The sequence below is a fragment of the Symphalangus syndactylus genome, chromosome 16, assembly GCF_028878055.3.
Source record: "Symphalangus syndactylus isolate Jambi chromosome 16, NHGRI_mSymSyn1-v2.1_pri, whole genome shotgun sequence".
NCBI classification, from domain to species: domain Eukaryota; kingdom Metazoa; phylum Chordata; class Mammalia; order Primates; family Hylobatidae; genus Symphalangus; species Symphalangus syndactylus.
In genome coordinates, this window is record NC_072438.2 from 21213740 (window position 1) to 21230332 (window position 16593).

At 36.4% G+C, this 16593-nt stretch overlaps 1 protein-coding gene across 14 annotated transcripts in view; it reads right to left on the bottom strand.

Annotated features, from left to right (window-relative positions):
- Positions 1-16593, bottom strand: part of RAB28 (RAB28, member RAS oncogene family) — a 150212-nt gene that overhangs the window by 44844 nt on the left and 88775 nt on the right. For 9 of the 14 annotated variants that reach the window (XR_010116153.1, XR_010116154.1, XR_008651842.2 and 6 more), the window contains exons 5-6: positions 5322-5425; positions 367-444 (exon numbers count right to left, since the gene is read on the bottom strand). Coding sequence is in view for 7 of the 14 variants with exons in the window: in XM_055246688.2 (XP_055102663.1) it covers positions 367-444; positions 5322-5425 (182 nt within the window). In the remaining 7 variants the exon portion in view is untranslated. Of the gene's footprint in view, positions 1-366; positions 445-563; positions 4566-5321; positions 5426-16593 lie in introns of those variants that run through there. The other 5 variants (XR_008651844.2, XR_010116156.1, XR_010116155.1 and 2 more) reach the window with 5 other exon arrangements.

The following is a 16593-nucleotide window of genomic DNA, read 5'->3' on the forward strand; positions in this document are numbered from 1 at the left end:
AAAACTAATATCATTACAGTCAAGGATGTTTTAAAATTGAATAGAGGCTCCAAAAGGATTTAAATAAAGAAGTACCAGACAATGTGGTCAGCACCTTAACTCACTAGTTAACCACTAATAAAAATTTTTTATACTAGTATCTTTTTCCCAACAAAAGAGACAAAATGAGGTTTCAAGGATATAATTTGGCAAAAAGTTAATATTCTCCATCTTCTGTAATAAACACTGATTCGTACATACAATCTATTCCCAAAGCTTTTAGAGATACATACACAGAAGGCATAAATGGGAAAGAATTTATGGGTGAAAATTAATGCCTTGTAAGAAATTCATTAATTTTTTAAATATAAAGTTCAAGGTAATCACCTGTGACTGTTCTATTTCTGCTTTGTTTAATTTGATCCCAAGGATTTCAGCAGCAACTTTCTGAAAGCACAGGAAGACCTACATAACACAAATGGGTTTAAATGATTTAAAAGAGGCACGCTTAAGTTAACTTCAAATAAACAGAATTTTCTTAAAAATGATAAACAGCAATAATTGCAAAAATATGATATAGCAGGTGATTCCAAAAATAGCTTTATTTGTCAAATGTAGCAACATTTTAAATACAATAATTTTTAAATTATTAAGCCGTAATTTAAAACTCCATGCAATTCAATGAATTGGTCATTTTTGCTAAACGCACACATGAAAGATTTAACATGATGATTACAGCTACCACTTCAAAAAACAACAAAACAATCCTACTTACTAGTATAAAAACTCCCATAATTCCTGAAGAAAATAAAAATAATCTATACTTTACCAACCTAGTTTTTCACTGTCAATTTTATCTTGGTCCTTTTAGCCGCCTTTGGCCTATCTCAAAAGGTCTTACTTTCTAACACTTTAATACTCTCTGTGCCTTTCATATCATTCCAACAAATTCTCCATGTATCTTGAGTAAAGCAACTTGGTACTGTTTACTATATCTTATCAGTTCAGAGTAAAGGAAAAATATATGCCATTACAATTAAACAAAAATAGATAAATATTTTTCTATAAATAGCCTTTCCACACATAGTTAGCTTATGTCAGGTCCACTATAATTACTAGAGTTCCAATCGTGACATTTACTGTAGTATAACTTATCTTTTCTTCATAAATGTCCTACCATATTCTTATCCCTATTCATCACATGCTTATAGAATATTTATCAAAACTTTATTAATTTTTATTTCTAACAAAAAAGGATACATATTCCTGATAGCCTTATGCCGTTTGTACCCTAAGAAGCATATATTAGTTCATTGATGGTCAGTGTTCAAGGAACAACAGGAGAAGTACTGTGGTGGAGTGCAGAGAAAGAGTGATTATAAAAGAAGATGAGCAAAGAGATGAAGGGAGTACAAAGCATGTAGAATCTGGTAGGCTACTGGAAGGACTTCGGTGTTTACTCCAAATAAAATGGAAGGCATGGGAGGGTGGCCCAGTGTGACTTTTATTTTAACAGCATTAGTCTGGTTGTTTGTATTGAACATTCACTATAGGAGACCAGGTGTACAAAAAGAGAATCAGCAAAGAAACTAATGTAAAATATTATGGAGGCTGAATCAAAGTGGTAGAAGTGGACACAGTAAGAAACAGTCACCAGGTTCTGGATATATTTTCAAAGTACAGCCAAGGGGATTTGGTGACAGATGTGGGGTGTGAGAGAAAAAGAGGAGTCAAGAAAGGCTCCAAAATTTTTTTGGCCTGAGCAACTGGTAGATCTGCTATTTATTAAAGTGAGGAAGACTGTGAGAGATTTGAGGAGGGAATATCAAGAGCTCAGTTCTAAACATGTTAAACTGGGCAGCCTATTAGACATTTAAGTGGAGATGCTGAGTGGGCAGTTGGATATAAGAGTCTACAGTTCAGGGGAAAAGTCTGAGCAAAGCCAGAAGACTAAATAAAGCCATTAGGGGAATAAGTGTAGAAAAAGAGATATCAAAGGACTGAACCTTAGTTGGCTGGAGAGGTAAGAAAATTAGTCAAGGGGACTGACAGAGTAGTTAGTTTAGTAGGAAGAAAACCAGGAGGCGTTGTATCCTGGAAGCTAAGTGCAGAGAGTATTTCAAAGAGAAGAGAGTGATCAGCAATTATTTATGTTGCTACTTAATCAAATAAGATGAGGGCTGAGTACTGACCATTGGATTCAGCAAAAAAGAGGCCATTGATGACCTGAATAATAGCAGTTTGGGTAAAATACTGAGGGCAAAAGTCTGCTGGAACTGAAAGAGAAATTGGGAAAAGAAGAACTAGAGACAATTCTTTCAAAACATCCACTGGAAAATGAAGGAAGGAAATAAGGCAACAGCTAGAGAAAAAATGTGGCATCAAGAATTTTCTTGTTTTTAAGATAAAAGAAGTCATAATATTTTCTGTGCTGAAAGAATAATCCAGTAGATGGAAAAAAAAAATCCATATGAAACAGAGAGAACTGCTAAAGCAATATCCTTGATTCAGTAAAGATAAATGGGACTAGTACACAATGGAGAAGGTGGCCCTAGCTAGAATAGATCCCAGAGTAACCACAGAGAAGACAGAAGATATGAGAACAGATGGGGTAAGTAGGATGAGGTTAGACCTGGTAGCAGCAGTATGTAGAAGTTGTCTTCTGTTTGTTTCAAATTTCTTATAACATAGGAAACAAGGTCATCAGCTGATAGAGGAGGATAGTTTGAACATTTGAAGAGAGAAGAGAAGCTATGAAATAGTCATCGGCCTGGCGCAGTGGCTCACGCCTGTAATCCCAACACTTCGGGAGACTGAGGCAGGTGGATCACGAGTTCAGTTCAAGATCAGCCTGGCCAAGATGGTGAAACCCCATCTCTACTAAAAATACAAAAAATTAGCCAGGCGTGGTGGTGGGTGCCTGTAATCCCAGCTATTCGGGAGGCTGAGGCAGAGAACCGCTTTAACCCAGGAGGCGGAGGCTGCAGTGAGCTGAGATGGCACCACTGTACTCCAGCCCGGAGGACATAGTGAAACTCTGTCTCAAAAAACAAACAAACAAACAAACAAACAAAAAAAGTCACCTAGGTGAGGGGAAGAGGTGATAGACTAGAGACATAGAGCATAATTACTGAGCAGCATTATGGGCCCACTTCAGATTAGTGATTGTGAACTTAAAGTAAAACCTCCAGCATGCCTCTGTGTTTTTCTCTGGTCATGTTCATGGGTACACCCATGAAAAAGTGGAGGCTTGGTTTAAACCAGAATTAAGGTTTACACAAGCAGATATGACAAAGTGAAACAGGGAAAAGGGAACTGAGAGTATATGCATGGCAATGACTTGGACTGGCCATGAGATTTAAGTTCAGAAGAGAGAAAAATGAAGACATGAAAGGAGGTTAAGATTTTGCAAAGGTGTTAGGATCAATGTCTTGTAGGTCTTGCTAGGGTTGAGCATGGTTGTGTTAGGACATTCAAAGGTGTGAAACAGAAGATTGTTGGTGGTTAGTGATTAGGATGCCTGATACTGAGATAATAGAGGAGCCACAGTAATTTGTAATGACATGATCTGTGGTATGCGAGAGTGACTAAGGTGGAGTCAGGGAGAAACAAGGATACTGAAATCACTAAGAATTATGACATAGGTAATATCAGAGAAAGTATAGTAAGCCAGGAGCTCATCTCCTCAAGCGATGAGAAAGTTACCTGGAGCTAGAGATGATTACAAGTCTTAAAGTAATTTCATAAGAACAAACCATTTCAAAGTACCACTTTAAAAAAATTAAGTTTTTTAATAGTGGTTCAATATAAGCACACAAAAAAACACTAAGTGGCAAAAAAATACTAAGTGGTTAAAAACAAGCTAAAATACTACAAGTTAAAATAATTCTGAAATGGCAAAAAAGCCCCTGGGAAGATTAAGTGAGGGTAAAAGCCCAGTGAATCCATGGATGAGTTTATCTACAATTATTGACATTACATTTTTTAAAAAGGCATGGATGGGTGAGTATGTGCCCATGTTCACATTGTCTGAGGGGAAAGGATTCCAGGAGGCCAAATTTTTTAATGGGTCTTACCAAAAGAAAGAATAAACCCCCATCATATTATTTATTTTAGGTGTAAAACTATAAAGGATATCACAGAGAAAAACATCAAAAATCTTAAACCACAGAAAAATTTCCAACTTCTTTTAGTTGAAAAATGTCAACTGGAAAAATAGTCAAATGGGGGTCAGTGAAGATTATTTGAAAAAATTATGATATATGACTATTAGCATTAATATAAAAATGGTCATAGAAAATTTCTAAATGCAATAGAAAATTATAACAAAAAGCAGAAAGTGAATAACTAATAAAACTTTTAAAATTTCAACCTCAATTATAAAGAAATTCAAATTTAAACAGTGAAGTGTCTTTTTTCTTTTTGGGGGCCTACCAATTTGACAAAGATTTTAAAATAAATACCTAAATAAATCCTGAATGTTAAAAGGATGTAGTTATGGCAATCATACAATGCTGGTGATAGCATGAATTTAGTCTTTCTGGTGGTGATTTGGCAATGTTTCAATCCCCTTTCAAGGAATCTACCTAAAGAATATAATCAAAACATCAAAAACTTATGGACAAAATTTTACATTAGAACATTACGTTCAAAACTTAACCTATATGTTCCACAATAAGAATAAGATTGAATAAATTTTTGAACATTTATTAAATGAATTATTCAATTATTAGTAAATGACATAGGAATAATAAAATATTAAGTAAAAAGTAAAATATAAAATTATTTCTATATTATAATCTTACTTTTTAAAAATAAATATAGGGTTGTGGTTAAGACTGTGAGCCCCAGAGTGTCACTATATGCCTTCAAAAATCCTCTCTCCTCCACTTAATAGGTGTGTAATCTGGACCTCATTACATAATTTCTCTAAGACTGATCTATAAAATGGTGATAATCAGAGTAGTACAATGTCTATAATAAAGTAAGCACTCAATGAATGCCATCTCCTAGCCACAGGCAGCAGCACTAGTGTGAGCATCAGGAAAAGAGACCAGATGGAATCATATGAGATAATGAGTGGTTATCTCTAGCTACTGACATTACATGTGGTTTATATTCATTTTAATTCCCTTTTTAAAAATAACCATAAAATTATGTTAAAAAATTATAAAAGTAATATAACCAGAGTAAACATGTTATAGCTAATCTAAGGAATTTCATGTTTTCAATAGGAATTAATTTGCTCCAAAGGTTAAATAATGGAAGTATACTTCCTAGGAATGTTAGTAAATAAAAATAAAACATCACTTAAAATATACAGTATTCATTATTTTACTTACAGAGTCTCCTGTCTTGGCTGAGACAAAGTGGCTACTAAAACCATTTTCCTGGCAAAACCGTAAGTGTTTTTCAGGTTTTATTGTTCGCATATGCTCCAAATCAACTAGAAAGGTGTTAAAGAGAGAAAATAATTCAATATTAAAGTCTATCAAAACATTTTTAACATGTTTAAATTTGACTTGCTTTCCAATATTATATTCCAGCTTCAACACTAGCTATGTAATCTTGGACAATTTATTAAACCTCTTTATGACTCAGTTTCCACATCTATAAACTGGGAATAACAAATATACCTATTTTGTAGAGAGTTATTTGATAATTAATCTATGTATAATGCACAATGACCAGCACATAAGTGCTAAAAAAAAAATGTGAGCTATCATTATTATTATCGTCTGTATAAGTTCAGGCACACTGATGATGCTCAACAAAGATCTACTTAATATAGTACATTTAAACATGGTGATTAATTGAAGGCAAGTTGTACTTACCCAAGCATATTTGGCTTGAAACAGTTTAATTACTTTAATAATTACTTTAACAATTAGCTCTGTAATCTCTATAAGCTTGAATGTTAGCACAAATACATAACTTTCTGCATAAGAGATCAATATTACATTGTGTGTTTACATTAATTTATAGCCATATTTTAATTTCACAAAGACATAGTTCAGTTGTTTTCCATCTAGAGAATCCATTTTGAGAGTAAGGGGCAAGGATATATTTCCTTGAATAGTTGTAGGTGCTTTAAAGCAAAGCACAGTACTCATATCCAATACTGGTTTTATCCAGCACAGTCTATTTTTCCAAATGTGATCCTTTATTTAACAGTTTCTCTTTTTACAACACTACAGACCCTATAAGCGTGTTTATTCAATGCCGTCAAATTATAAGGCAAATATATTCACAGGATTTAAGGACAACTAGGCTCTTTGAGTCAATATAGGAAAAAATCCTTAAACTGATTTCCTGAGGAAGGGACCCAACTGACTTGTAAAAACTTGTAAATTTGCAAATCTAGTAAGCCTACATAATAGTGCCAATTGATTATCAACTAAAAAATGCACTCATACTACATAAAAGACTTTATTTAAAATTACATTGAAAGTCTTTAGTTTGTAGGCTCAAGGGTTCTCTCGCTAGGAGTTTTTTTGTTTTTGTTTTTGTTTTATCTAATGGGGTATTCCTGAGCCCCATTTATATTGCTCACCTTGGAAAATACGGAATTTTTTTTTTTTTTTTTGAGACAGAGTCTTGCACTGTCACCCGGGCTGGAGTGCAATGGCATGATCTCGGCTCACTGCAACCTCTGCCTCCTGGGTTCAAGCAATTCTCCTGCCTCAGCCTCCCGAGTAGCTGGGATTACAGGCGCCTGCCACCACACCCACCTAATTTTTTTGTATTTTTAGTAGAGATGGGGTTTCACTATGTTGGCCAGCCTGGTCTTGAATTCCTGACCTCAAATGATCCGCCCACCTCGGCCTCCCAAAGTGCTAGAATTACAGGCGTGAGCCACAGCACCTGGTTTTTTCATTTTGTTTTTTTTTTGTTTGTTTTGTTTTTTGCTTTTCTGGCCACAGTGCTATTCCTTAAACATCACTATCTCATTATTTACAAGTACAGGCAAGGAATGTCCAGATACCATAGGCATCAATTTGTGGAAGACTAAAATACTAAGCTATTAGCACTCACATTTATATATCCAATTTATCATAATATTGAAGCTAACTTTTCTAATTCAACAAGAGTAAGAACAAATCTTGTCGTGAGGAAAAATCCGCACTGAAATCACCACCCATTGAAATCACCATCCATTAAAAAATAAATAAAAATAAAAGTTGTGTCACTTAATGTGTGTGTACATTTGTTTTTTCTAATGGTTTATTGTTTTTTATTTCTCTTTCTCTCTCCTTCCTTCCAAATCTCCATCTGTCATTTACTACTCAAATAAAAGTTTTTTTCCTAACAAATATAACCATGGAAAGACTAGTACTACCATTGCTCAATCAAAAAAAAAAAAGATTTATTCAACAAACATTTATTGAGCATCTATTATATGCCAGGTATTGTGGCAGGTAGTGATACGGTTTGGCTGTGTCCCCACCCAAATCTCATCTTGGGTGGCTGTGTCCTCATCCAAATCTCATCTGGAAATGTAGCTCCCATAATCCTCACAGGTCATGGGAGGGACCTGGTAGAAGGTAACTGAATCATGGAGACGGTTTTTCCTGTGCTGTTCTCATGATAGTAAATAAGTTCTCATGAGATTTCATGGTTTTATAAAGGGCAGTTCCCCTGCACACGCCATCTTGCCTGATGCCATGTAAGGCGTGCCTGTGCTCCCATAAGAGATTTTTGCCCTTGGGGAACTGTCGGACCTGAATGATGCAGGGCAGTCTTGCCTATCACACAGGGCTAGTCCAACCTCCGCATCCCTCGGTCTGCTGGCCTCTCCTGAGGTCCCAGCCTGGCCATACTTGCTTGCAGTGCAGTCTTGGATGTACTGGGGGCCCACATTATACTCCTGCACTGGTGCACTGCATCTGACTGGTAGAAAGTAGTGCTTGCCGCCACACACCAGCCTGTCTGCTCCCTCGCCCCAGTGAACTCTGCCAACCCCACCACCTCCAGAGCCCCACCCCTGCACCAACACTGCCGCAAGAGTGAAACTAGGAAGGGAGAACAATGGACCTCCCCTACCCTGAGCAGCCACCCCCACCTGAGTGATCATGCACAGAGGGCAGGCACAGACCTGCACCCGCCAGCACCCGACCCGCATGCTAATACCACCACCAGCACCACCATGGACACAGTCGCCAGCAGGGTCCCTGTACCCCTCAAAGCAGTATTGCCTCTGCTGCTGCTGTGAATGCCTGCAGGGAGGCAGGCACCTGCTAGCACCCTGCTGCAGTTGATGAGTGTGTACCCCACCATGCTGCTGCTGCTGCTGCTGCTGCTAGCACATGCAAACAAGGACAAATCCCACTGCTGCTGCCTTACGAAACACTTTGGCTAGTACCACCTATTGAACTGTAATGACCAGTGGTCCAGGAAAACGTAGGTCCCACCAGCACAGTAGGTTCCTAACCTGGAGGAGTCAGAGAACAAATTTGGGGCTGGATACAAGTCCCCCAGATTTAGAGCATGCAGTCCAGGAGTTGGGAGCTGAGGCTTGGCCCCCTAAAATCTCCCAGAAATGAAGCCAGTTGACTGAACCCACCTTAAAGCACAATCAAACTCTCAAGGTCATCAAATAGGATAAAAGAAAAAAAAGTCCGAAGATCAGCAACATCAAAGATTGAAAGAACATGAGCCCACAAAGATGAGAAAGAATAAACGTAAGAACTCTGACAACTCAAAAAGTCAGAGTACCTTCTTTCCTCTAAATGACGGCACTACTTCTCCTGCAAGGGTTCTGAACTGGACTGAGATGGCTGAAATGACATAAATAGAATTCAGAATATGGATAGAAATGAAGGTCATTGAGATGCAGGAGTATGTTGAAACCCAATCCAAGGAAGATCCAAATGATACAGGAGCCAACACACAAAATAGCCAGTACAGAAAAGAATGTAGCCGACCTGACAGAGCTGAAAAACACACTACAGTAATTTCATAATGCAATTGCAACTATTAATAGCAGAATAGATCAAGCTTAGGAAAGAATCCCAGAACTTGAAGACTGGCTTCCTGAAATAAATCAGACAAGAATAAGGAAAAAGAATGAAAAGGAAAGAACAAAATCTCTGAGAAATATGAGATTATGTAAAGAGAACAAATCCACAACCCATTGGTGTCCCTAAAACAGATGGGGAGACTGGAAACAACTTGGGAGACTAGAAACAACTTGGAACATATATTTCAAGATATCATCCATGAGAATCTCCCCAACCTAGCTAGAGAGGCCAACATTCAAATTCAGGAAATGCAGAGAACCCCACAAAGACACTTCACAAGAAGACCATCCCCAAGACACATAATCATCAGATCCTCCAAGGTTGAAATAAAAGGAAAAATGTTAAAGGCAGCTAGAGAAAAAGGTCAGGTCACACACAAAGGGAAGCCCGTAAGACTAACAGACCTCTTACCAGAAACCCTAAAGGCCAGAAGAGATTGGGGGTTAATATTCAATGTTCTTATAGAAAAGAAATTCCAACCCAGAATTTCTTATCTGGCCAAACTAAGCAAAAAAGAAATAAGATCCCTTTCCGGCAAGCAAATGCTCAGGGAATTCTTAGCAGACCTGGCTTACAAGAGCTCCTAAAAGAAGCAGTGAATATGGAAAGGAAAGACCACTATCAACCACTCCAAAAACACACTTAAGTACACAGACCAGTGATACTATAAAGCAACCACACAAAAAAGTCTGCATAATAAACAGCTAACCTCATGATGACATCCACATGCGAAAGAATAAAAATAGACTCATCTTTCACCATAAGCAAAAATCAACTCAAAATGGAGTAAAGGCTTAAATTTAAGACCAGAAACTGTGAAATTCCTAGAAGAAAACAGGAGAAATGCTTACAGACATTGGTCTGGGCAAAGATTTTTAGGGATGAGACCTCAAAAGCACAGACAACAAAATCAAAAAATAGACAAAAAGAATTATATCAAACAAAAACCTTCTACAGAGCAAAAGAAACAATCAACAGAGTGAAGAAATAACCTGCAGAATAGAAGAAAATATTTACAAACTATGATAAAATATTAATATCAAGAATACACAAGGAACTCAAAAAACCCTGCAAGACAACCTAGGCAAAACCATTCTGGACATAGGAACAGGCAGATATTTCAGGATGAGGATGCCAAAAGCAATTGCAACAAAAACAAAAATTTACAAATGGGATCTAATTAAACTAAAGAACTTCTCCACAGCAAAAGAAACTATCAACAGAGTAAACAGACAACCTACAGAATGGGAGAAAAGTTTGCAAACTATGCATCTGACAAAGATCTAATATCAAACATCTATAAGCTATTTAAACAAATTTACAAGAAAAAAAAACAGCTCAATTAAAAAGTGGGCAAAGGACCTGAACAGACATTTCTCAAAAGAAGACATACATGCATCCAACTAACATGAAAAAAAGCTCAACATCACTGATGATTAGAGAAATGCAAATCAAAACCACAATGAGATACCATCACACACTAGTCAGAATGGAAAAAACCCAAAAAATAACAGGTGCTGGCAAGATTGCAGACAAAAGGGAATGCTTACATACTGTTGGTGGAAGTATAAACTAGTTCAACCATTGTTGAAAACAGTGTGGTGATTCCTCAAGTACTTAAAACAGAACTACCATTCAACACAGCAACCCCATTACTGGGTATATACCCAAAGGAATATAAATCACTCTATCTTAAAGACACTTGCAAGTGTATGTTCCTTGCAGCACTATTCAAAATAGCAAACACATGGAGTCAACCTAAATACCTGTCATTGATAGACTGGATAAAGAAAACGCAGTATATATGCACCACAGAATACTATACAGCCATAAAAAGGAGATAATGTCCTTTGTGGGAACATGGATGGAGCTGGAGACCATTATCCTTAGCAAACTAATGCAAGAACAGAAAATCAAATATGACATGTTCTCACTTATAAGTAGGAGAAAAATGATGAGAACACATGGACACATAGAGGGGAACAATAGACACTGTGGCCTACAAGAGGATGGAGGGTGGGAGGGGACAGAGGATCAGGAAAAAGAACTAACAGGTACTAGGTTTAATACCAGGGTGATGAAAAAATCTGTACAACAAACTCTGATGGCACAAGTGTAACTATGTAACAAACCTGCATATGTATCCATGAACTTAAAATAAAATATAGGAAGTTATTATGATTAGCAAGACAATGAAAATCTAAGCATCACAATTGTCTCTCCTATTCTGGTCATCTCACATGTAATCAAATAGTCATAAAATTACATTAAATTTAATTATAAATTGTGAAGCCTATTTTACATTTTTACATATTAGGGAAAAATATTAACAAAACTTGTACCATTGGAGAAATGTTATTTCTGTTGCCATTTAATGGCTCAAGTGATACATGGAAAATAGTACAAAAACAAAAATGCATACCTCATTGTCAACACATTTTGTTGGAAGATATAAGGAAAGCAATGCTGAAGTATGAGAAGTAATTATACAGTATGGAGATTTGCTACACATTTAGATAAAAGTACAGATGGCTTGAACATGTCATCTTTTGGTATTTGCCAGATTCTCCTTCAACAATGAAATCTGAAGAAAATAGCTATCTGTGAAGAATTGAAGAAAAAAAGTATGTTTTCAACATGATTGATTCTTCAATTTTAAAAAAATTTTATTTGCATGGAGTGGATACCTTTGACTGGAAAGAAAATACAATTCTGAAAAGATAGCACCACCACTTTTGAATGCCAGACAAAGTATATGTGCTTCTAAAGACATTGTCCACTCAATGCAAAACTTGTTGAGGGATCTGCTCATTTTTCCTCCCTGACTTTACCCAGGTCAAATTATAAACTTGATAACCCAAGAACTCCCAGTGTCAATTTTCACCCATCACTATCATTCAGTATTTTGTGAGATCTTTTAACAAACGTGGTGTTATTCTAACATCTCTGCTTTCAGACAGCAAGATTTACCTGGAGAGTCGGATACACCATAAAAGAAATGCTAATTAAGAGCAACATTTTATTGGTTAAAAATATTGTCTTCCAAATAGAATAGAAAGCCCAGAAATAAACCTCACATATATGGCCAAATGATCTTCTATAAGGAGGCCAATACAACTCAATGGGGAAAAAGACAATCTCTTCAACAAATTATGTTGAGAAAACTGGATTTTCACATGTAAAAGAATGAAGTTGGACCTTTACCTTACACCATACACAAAAATTAACTCAAAATGAATTAAATACCTTAACATAAAAACCAAAAACTCCTGGAAAGAAAACACAGGGAAAAAGCTTCAGGTCATTGGACTTGGTGGTGATTTCTTGGACATGACACCAAATGCAGAGAAACAAAAGAAAAAACAGACTAACAGGGCCACATCAAACTTAAAAATTTTCGTGCATCAAAGCACATAACCAACAGAGTGAAGAGACAACCTACAAAATGGCAGAAGATATTTGCAAATCATATATCTGACAAAATGTTAATATCTAGAATATATAAAGAACACCTACAACTCAACAACAAAAAATACAATTTACAAATAAGCAAAAGGCTTGAATAGATATTTCTTCAAAGATAACATATCATCAGAGAAATGGAAATCAAAACCACAAAGAAATATCGCTGCACCATTAAGGTGGCTAAATTTAAAAAAACAAGGATGAAAAAGATGTGGAGAAATTGGAACACTAATGTTTGTTGGTGGGACTGTAAAGTGGTGCAACTGCTACAGAAAACTGTATGGGGTTTCTGAGAAAGTTAAACATAGAACGATTGTATGATCCAGTAATCCATCTTCTGGGTATATATCCCAAAGAACTGAATGCAGGGTCTTGAAGAGATATTTGCACATCCAAGTTTACAACAGCACTAGTTATAATAGCTAAGAGGTGGAAGTAATACAAATGTTCACTGATGAATGACTGGATAAACAAAATGCAGTGTATATATACAATGGAATATTATTCAGCCTTAAAAAGAAAGGAAATCTTGTCACATGCTACAACATGGATGAACCTTGAGCGCATTACGTTAAGTGAAATAAGCAAGTCACCAAATGCAAATATCATATGATTCCACTCTTATGAGGTAACTAAAGTAGTCAAATTCAGAGACAAGAAGTAGAATGGTGGTTACCAGGGGATGCAGGCAGAGGAAAAAGGGAAGTTGTTCTTTAATGGCTATAGAATTCCAGATTTGCAAGATGAAAAAGTTCTGAAGATCTGTTTCACAACAATATGACTACAGTAACGCTACTGAACTGTACACTTAAAATGGTTAAGATGGTAAATTCTGTGGTTTTTTTAACCAAAATTTTAAAAAACATAGCTTTCCAAAGCTACAGTTATTGATAATCCACCACTCTGAAATACTTTAATGGAAAATCGAAAATTTATACAAAAGTAAATAGTATAATGACTCTTGAAGTACCCATCACTTAGCCTCAACAATTGTCAAGTCATGACCAATACTATTTCATCTATACCACCACTCTCAGATTATTTGAAGGCAAATTGAACACATATATCACGACATGCATAGATATTTTAGTACCATGTTTTGTTTTTATTTCATTGAGGCTTACAGCTTTTATTCAGAAGCAACAAATTAAAATTCTGAATCTACCTTCACATAAACAGATCCAATGACAAAACCACACGATTATCTCAGTAGATGCAGAAAAGGCCTTTGACAAAATTCAACAACCTTCATGCTAAAAAACTCTCAATAAACTAGGTACTTATGGAACGTATCTCAAAATAATAAGAGCTATTTATGACAAACCCACAGCCAATATCATACTGAATGGGCAAAAACTGGAAGCATTCCCTTTGAAAACTGGCACAAGACAGGGATGCTCTCTCTCACCACTCCTATTCAACATAGTGTTGGAAGTTCTGGCCGAGCAATCAGGCAAGAGAAAGAAATACAGGGTATTCAATTAGGAAAAGAGGAACTCAAATTGTCCCTGTTTGCAGATGACATGATTGTATATTTAGAAAACCCCATCGTCTCAGCCCAAAATCTGCTTTAGCTGATAAGCAACTTCAGCAAAGTCTCAGGATACAAAATCAATGTGCAAAAATCACAAGCATTCCTATATACCAATAACAGACAAACAGAGAGCCAAATCATGAGTGAACTCCCATTCACAATTGCTACAAAGAGAATAAAATGCCCAGGAATCCAACTTACAAGGGACGTGAAGGACCTCTTCAAGGAGAACTACAAACCGCTGATCAACGAAATAAAAGAGGATACAAACAAATGGATGAACATTCCATGCTCATGGATAGGAAGAATCAATATCATGAAAAATGGCCATATTGCCCAAGGTAATTTATAGATTCAATGCCATCCCCATCAAGCTACCAATGACTTTCTTCACAGAATTGCAAAAAACTACTTTAAAGTTCATATGGAATCAAAAAAGAACCCGCATTGCCAAGACAATCCTAAGCAAAAAGAACAAAGCAGGAGGCATCAAGCTACCTGACTTCAAACTATACTACAAGACTACAGTAACCAAAACAACATGGTACTGGTACCAAAACAGAGAGATAGATCAATGGAACAGAACAGAGGCCTCAGAAATAACGCCACACATCTACAACCATCTGATCTTTGACAAATCCAACAAAAACAAGCAATGGGGAAAGGATTCCCTATTTAATAAATGGTGCTGGGAAAACTGGCTAGCCATATGTAGAAAGCTGAAACTGGATCCCTTCCTTACACCTTATACAAAAATCAATTCAAGATGGATTAAAGACTTACATGTTAGACCTAAAACCATAAAAAAACTTAGAAGAAAACCTAGACAATACCATTCAGGACATAGGCATGGGCAAGGACTTCATGACTAAAACACCAAAAGCAATGGCAACAAAAGCCAAAATAGACAAATGGTATCTAATTAAACTAAAGAGCTTCTGCACAGCAAAAGAAACTACCATCAGCGTGAACAGGCAACCTACAGAATGGGAGAACATTTTTGCAATCTACCCATCTGACAAAGGGCTAATATCCAGAATCTACAAAGAACTTAAACAAATTTACAAGAAAAAAACAAAGAACCCCATCAAAAAGTAGGCAAAGGATATGAATAGACACTTCTCAAAAGAAGACATTTACGCAGCCAACAGACACATGAAAAAATGCTCATCATCACTGGTCATCAGAGTAACGCAAATCAAAACCATAATGAGATACCATCTCATGCCAGTTAGAATGGCGATCATTAAAAAGTCAGGAAACAACAGATGCTGGAGAGGATGTGGAGAAATAGGAATGCTTTTACACTGTTGGTGGGAATGCAAATTAGTTCAACCATTGTGGAAGACAGTATGGCGATTCCTCAAGGATCTAGAACTAGAAATACCATTTGACCCAGTAATCCCACTACTGGGTATATACCCAAAAGATTATAAATCATGCTACTATAAAGACATATGCACACATATGTTTATTGTGGCACTACTAGCAATAGCAAAGACTTGGAACCAACCCAAATGTCCATCAATGATAGACTGGATTAAGAAAATGTGGCACATATACAACACGGAATAGTATGCAGCTATAAAAAAGGATGAGTTCTTTTCCTTTGCAGGGACACGGATGAAGCTGGAATCCATCATTCTCAGCAAACTATCACAAGGACAGAAAACCAAACACCGCATGTTCTCACTCATAGGTGGGAACTGAACAATGAGAACACTTGGACACAGGGCAGGGAACATCACACACCGGGGTCTGTCCGGGGGTGGGGGCCTGGAGGAGGGATAGCATTAGGAGAAATTCCTAATGTAAATGATGAGATAGGTGCAGCAAACCAACATGGCAAATGTATACCTATGTAACAAACCTGTATGTTGTGCACATGTACCCTAGAACTTAAAGTCTAATTTTTAAAAAAATTCTGAATCTAAAGCTGTCACTTTTATCCTTCATTTGGCCCTGCTGATTCTAGTGGAACACTAACTCTCTAAATTTATGCGATGGTTCAGAATTTATTCACTTGGATAACTTCTAGGAAAAAGTGGCCTGTATATTAGGATATAGAGACAGATTTTGATGAGTAACAGGAAGTTTATGATATTAAATAGTAAACAATTCTGATTAAAATTACATTATATCAAATATCTTTATAAAGAAAATGTCCTAACAGTAAAATTTTTTCATATCCCAAGAGATGATCTCTGTTATTATTTGACTGATCCAGAGATGATAGATTATATACAAGAACTTGTCCCATACAAGAAATAACTTTTCTTGACTTTGCATTAAGGTAAATACAGAAGAAACTTGGGCTGAATATAGTTACAGTTCTTCAGTTATTTACAGACTGGAAAGAAAGTAGTGCATAGTGATAAAGAATGCACTCTCCAACAGTGTGCAAGCATTCCCTTTCCTCCACATCCTGGCCAGCACTTGTAATCTCTTGTTAATAATAAGGTACTGTATTCTTGAAAGTTGCTAAGGGAATAGATTTTAAGTGTTCTCACCACAAAAAAATGGTATTTTCTTGAACGTTGCTAAGAGAATAGATTTTAAGTGTTTTCACCACAAAAAAATGATAAGTATGTGAGG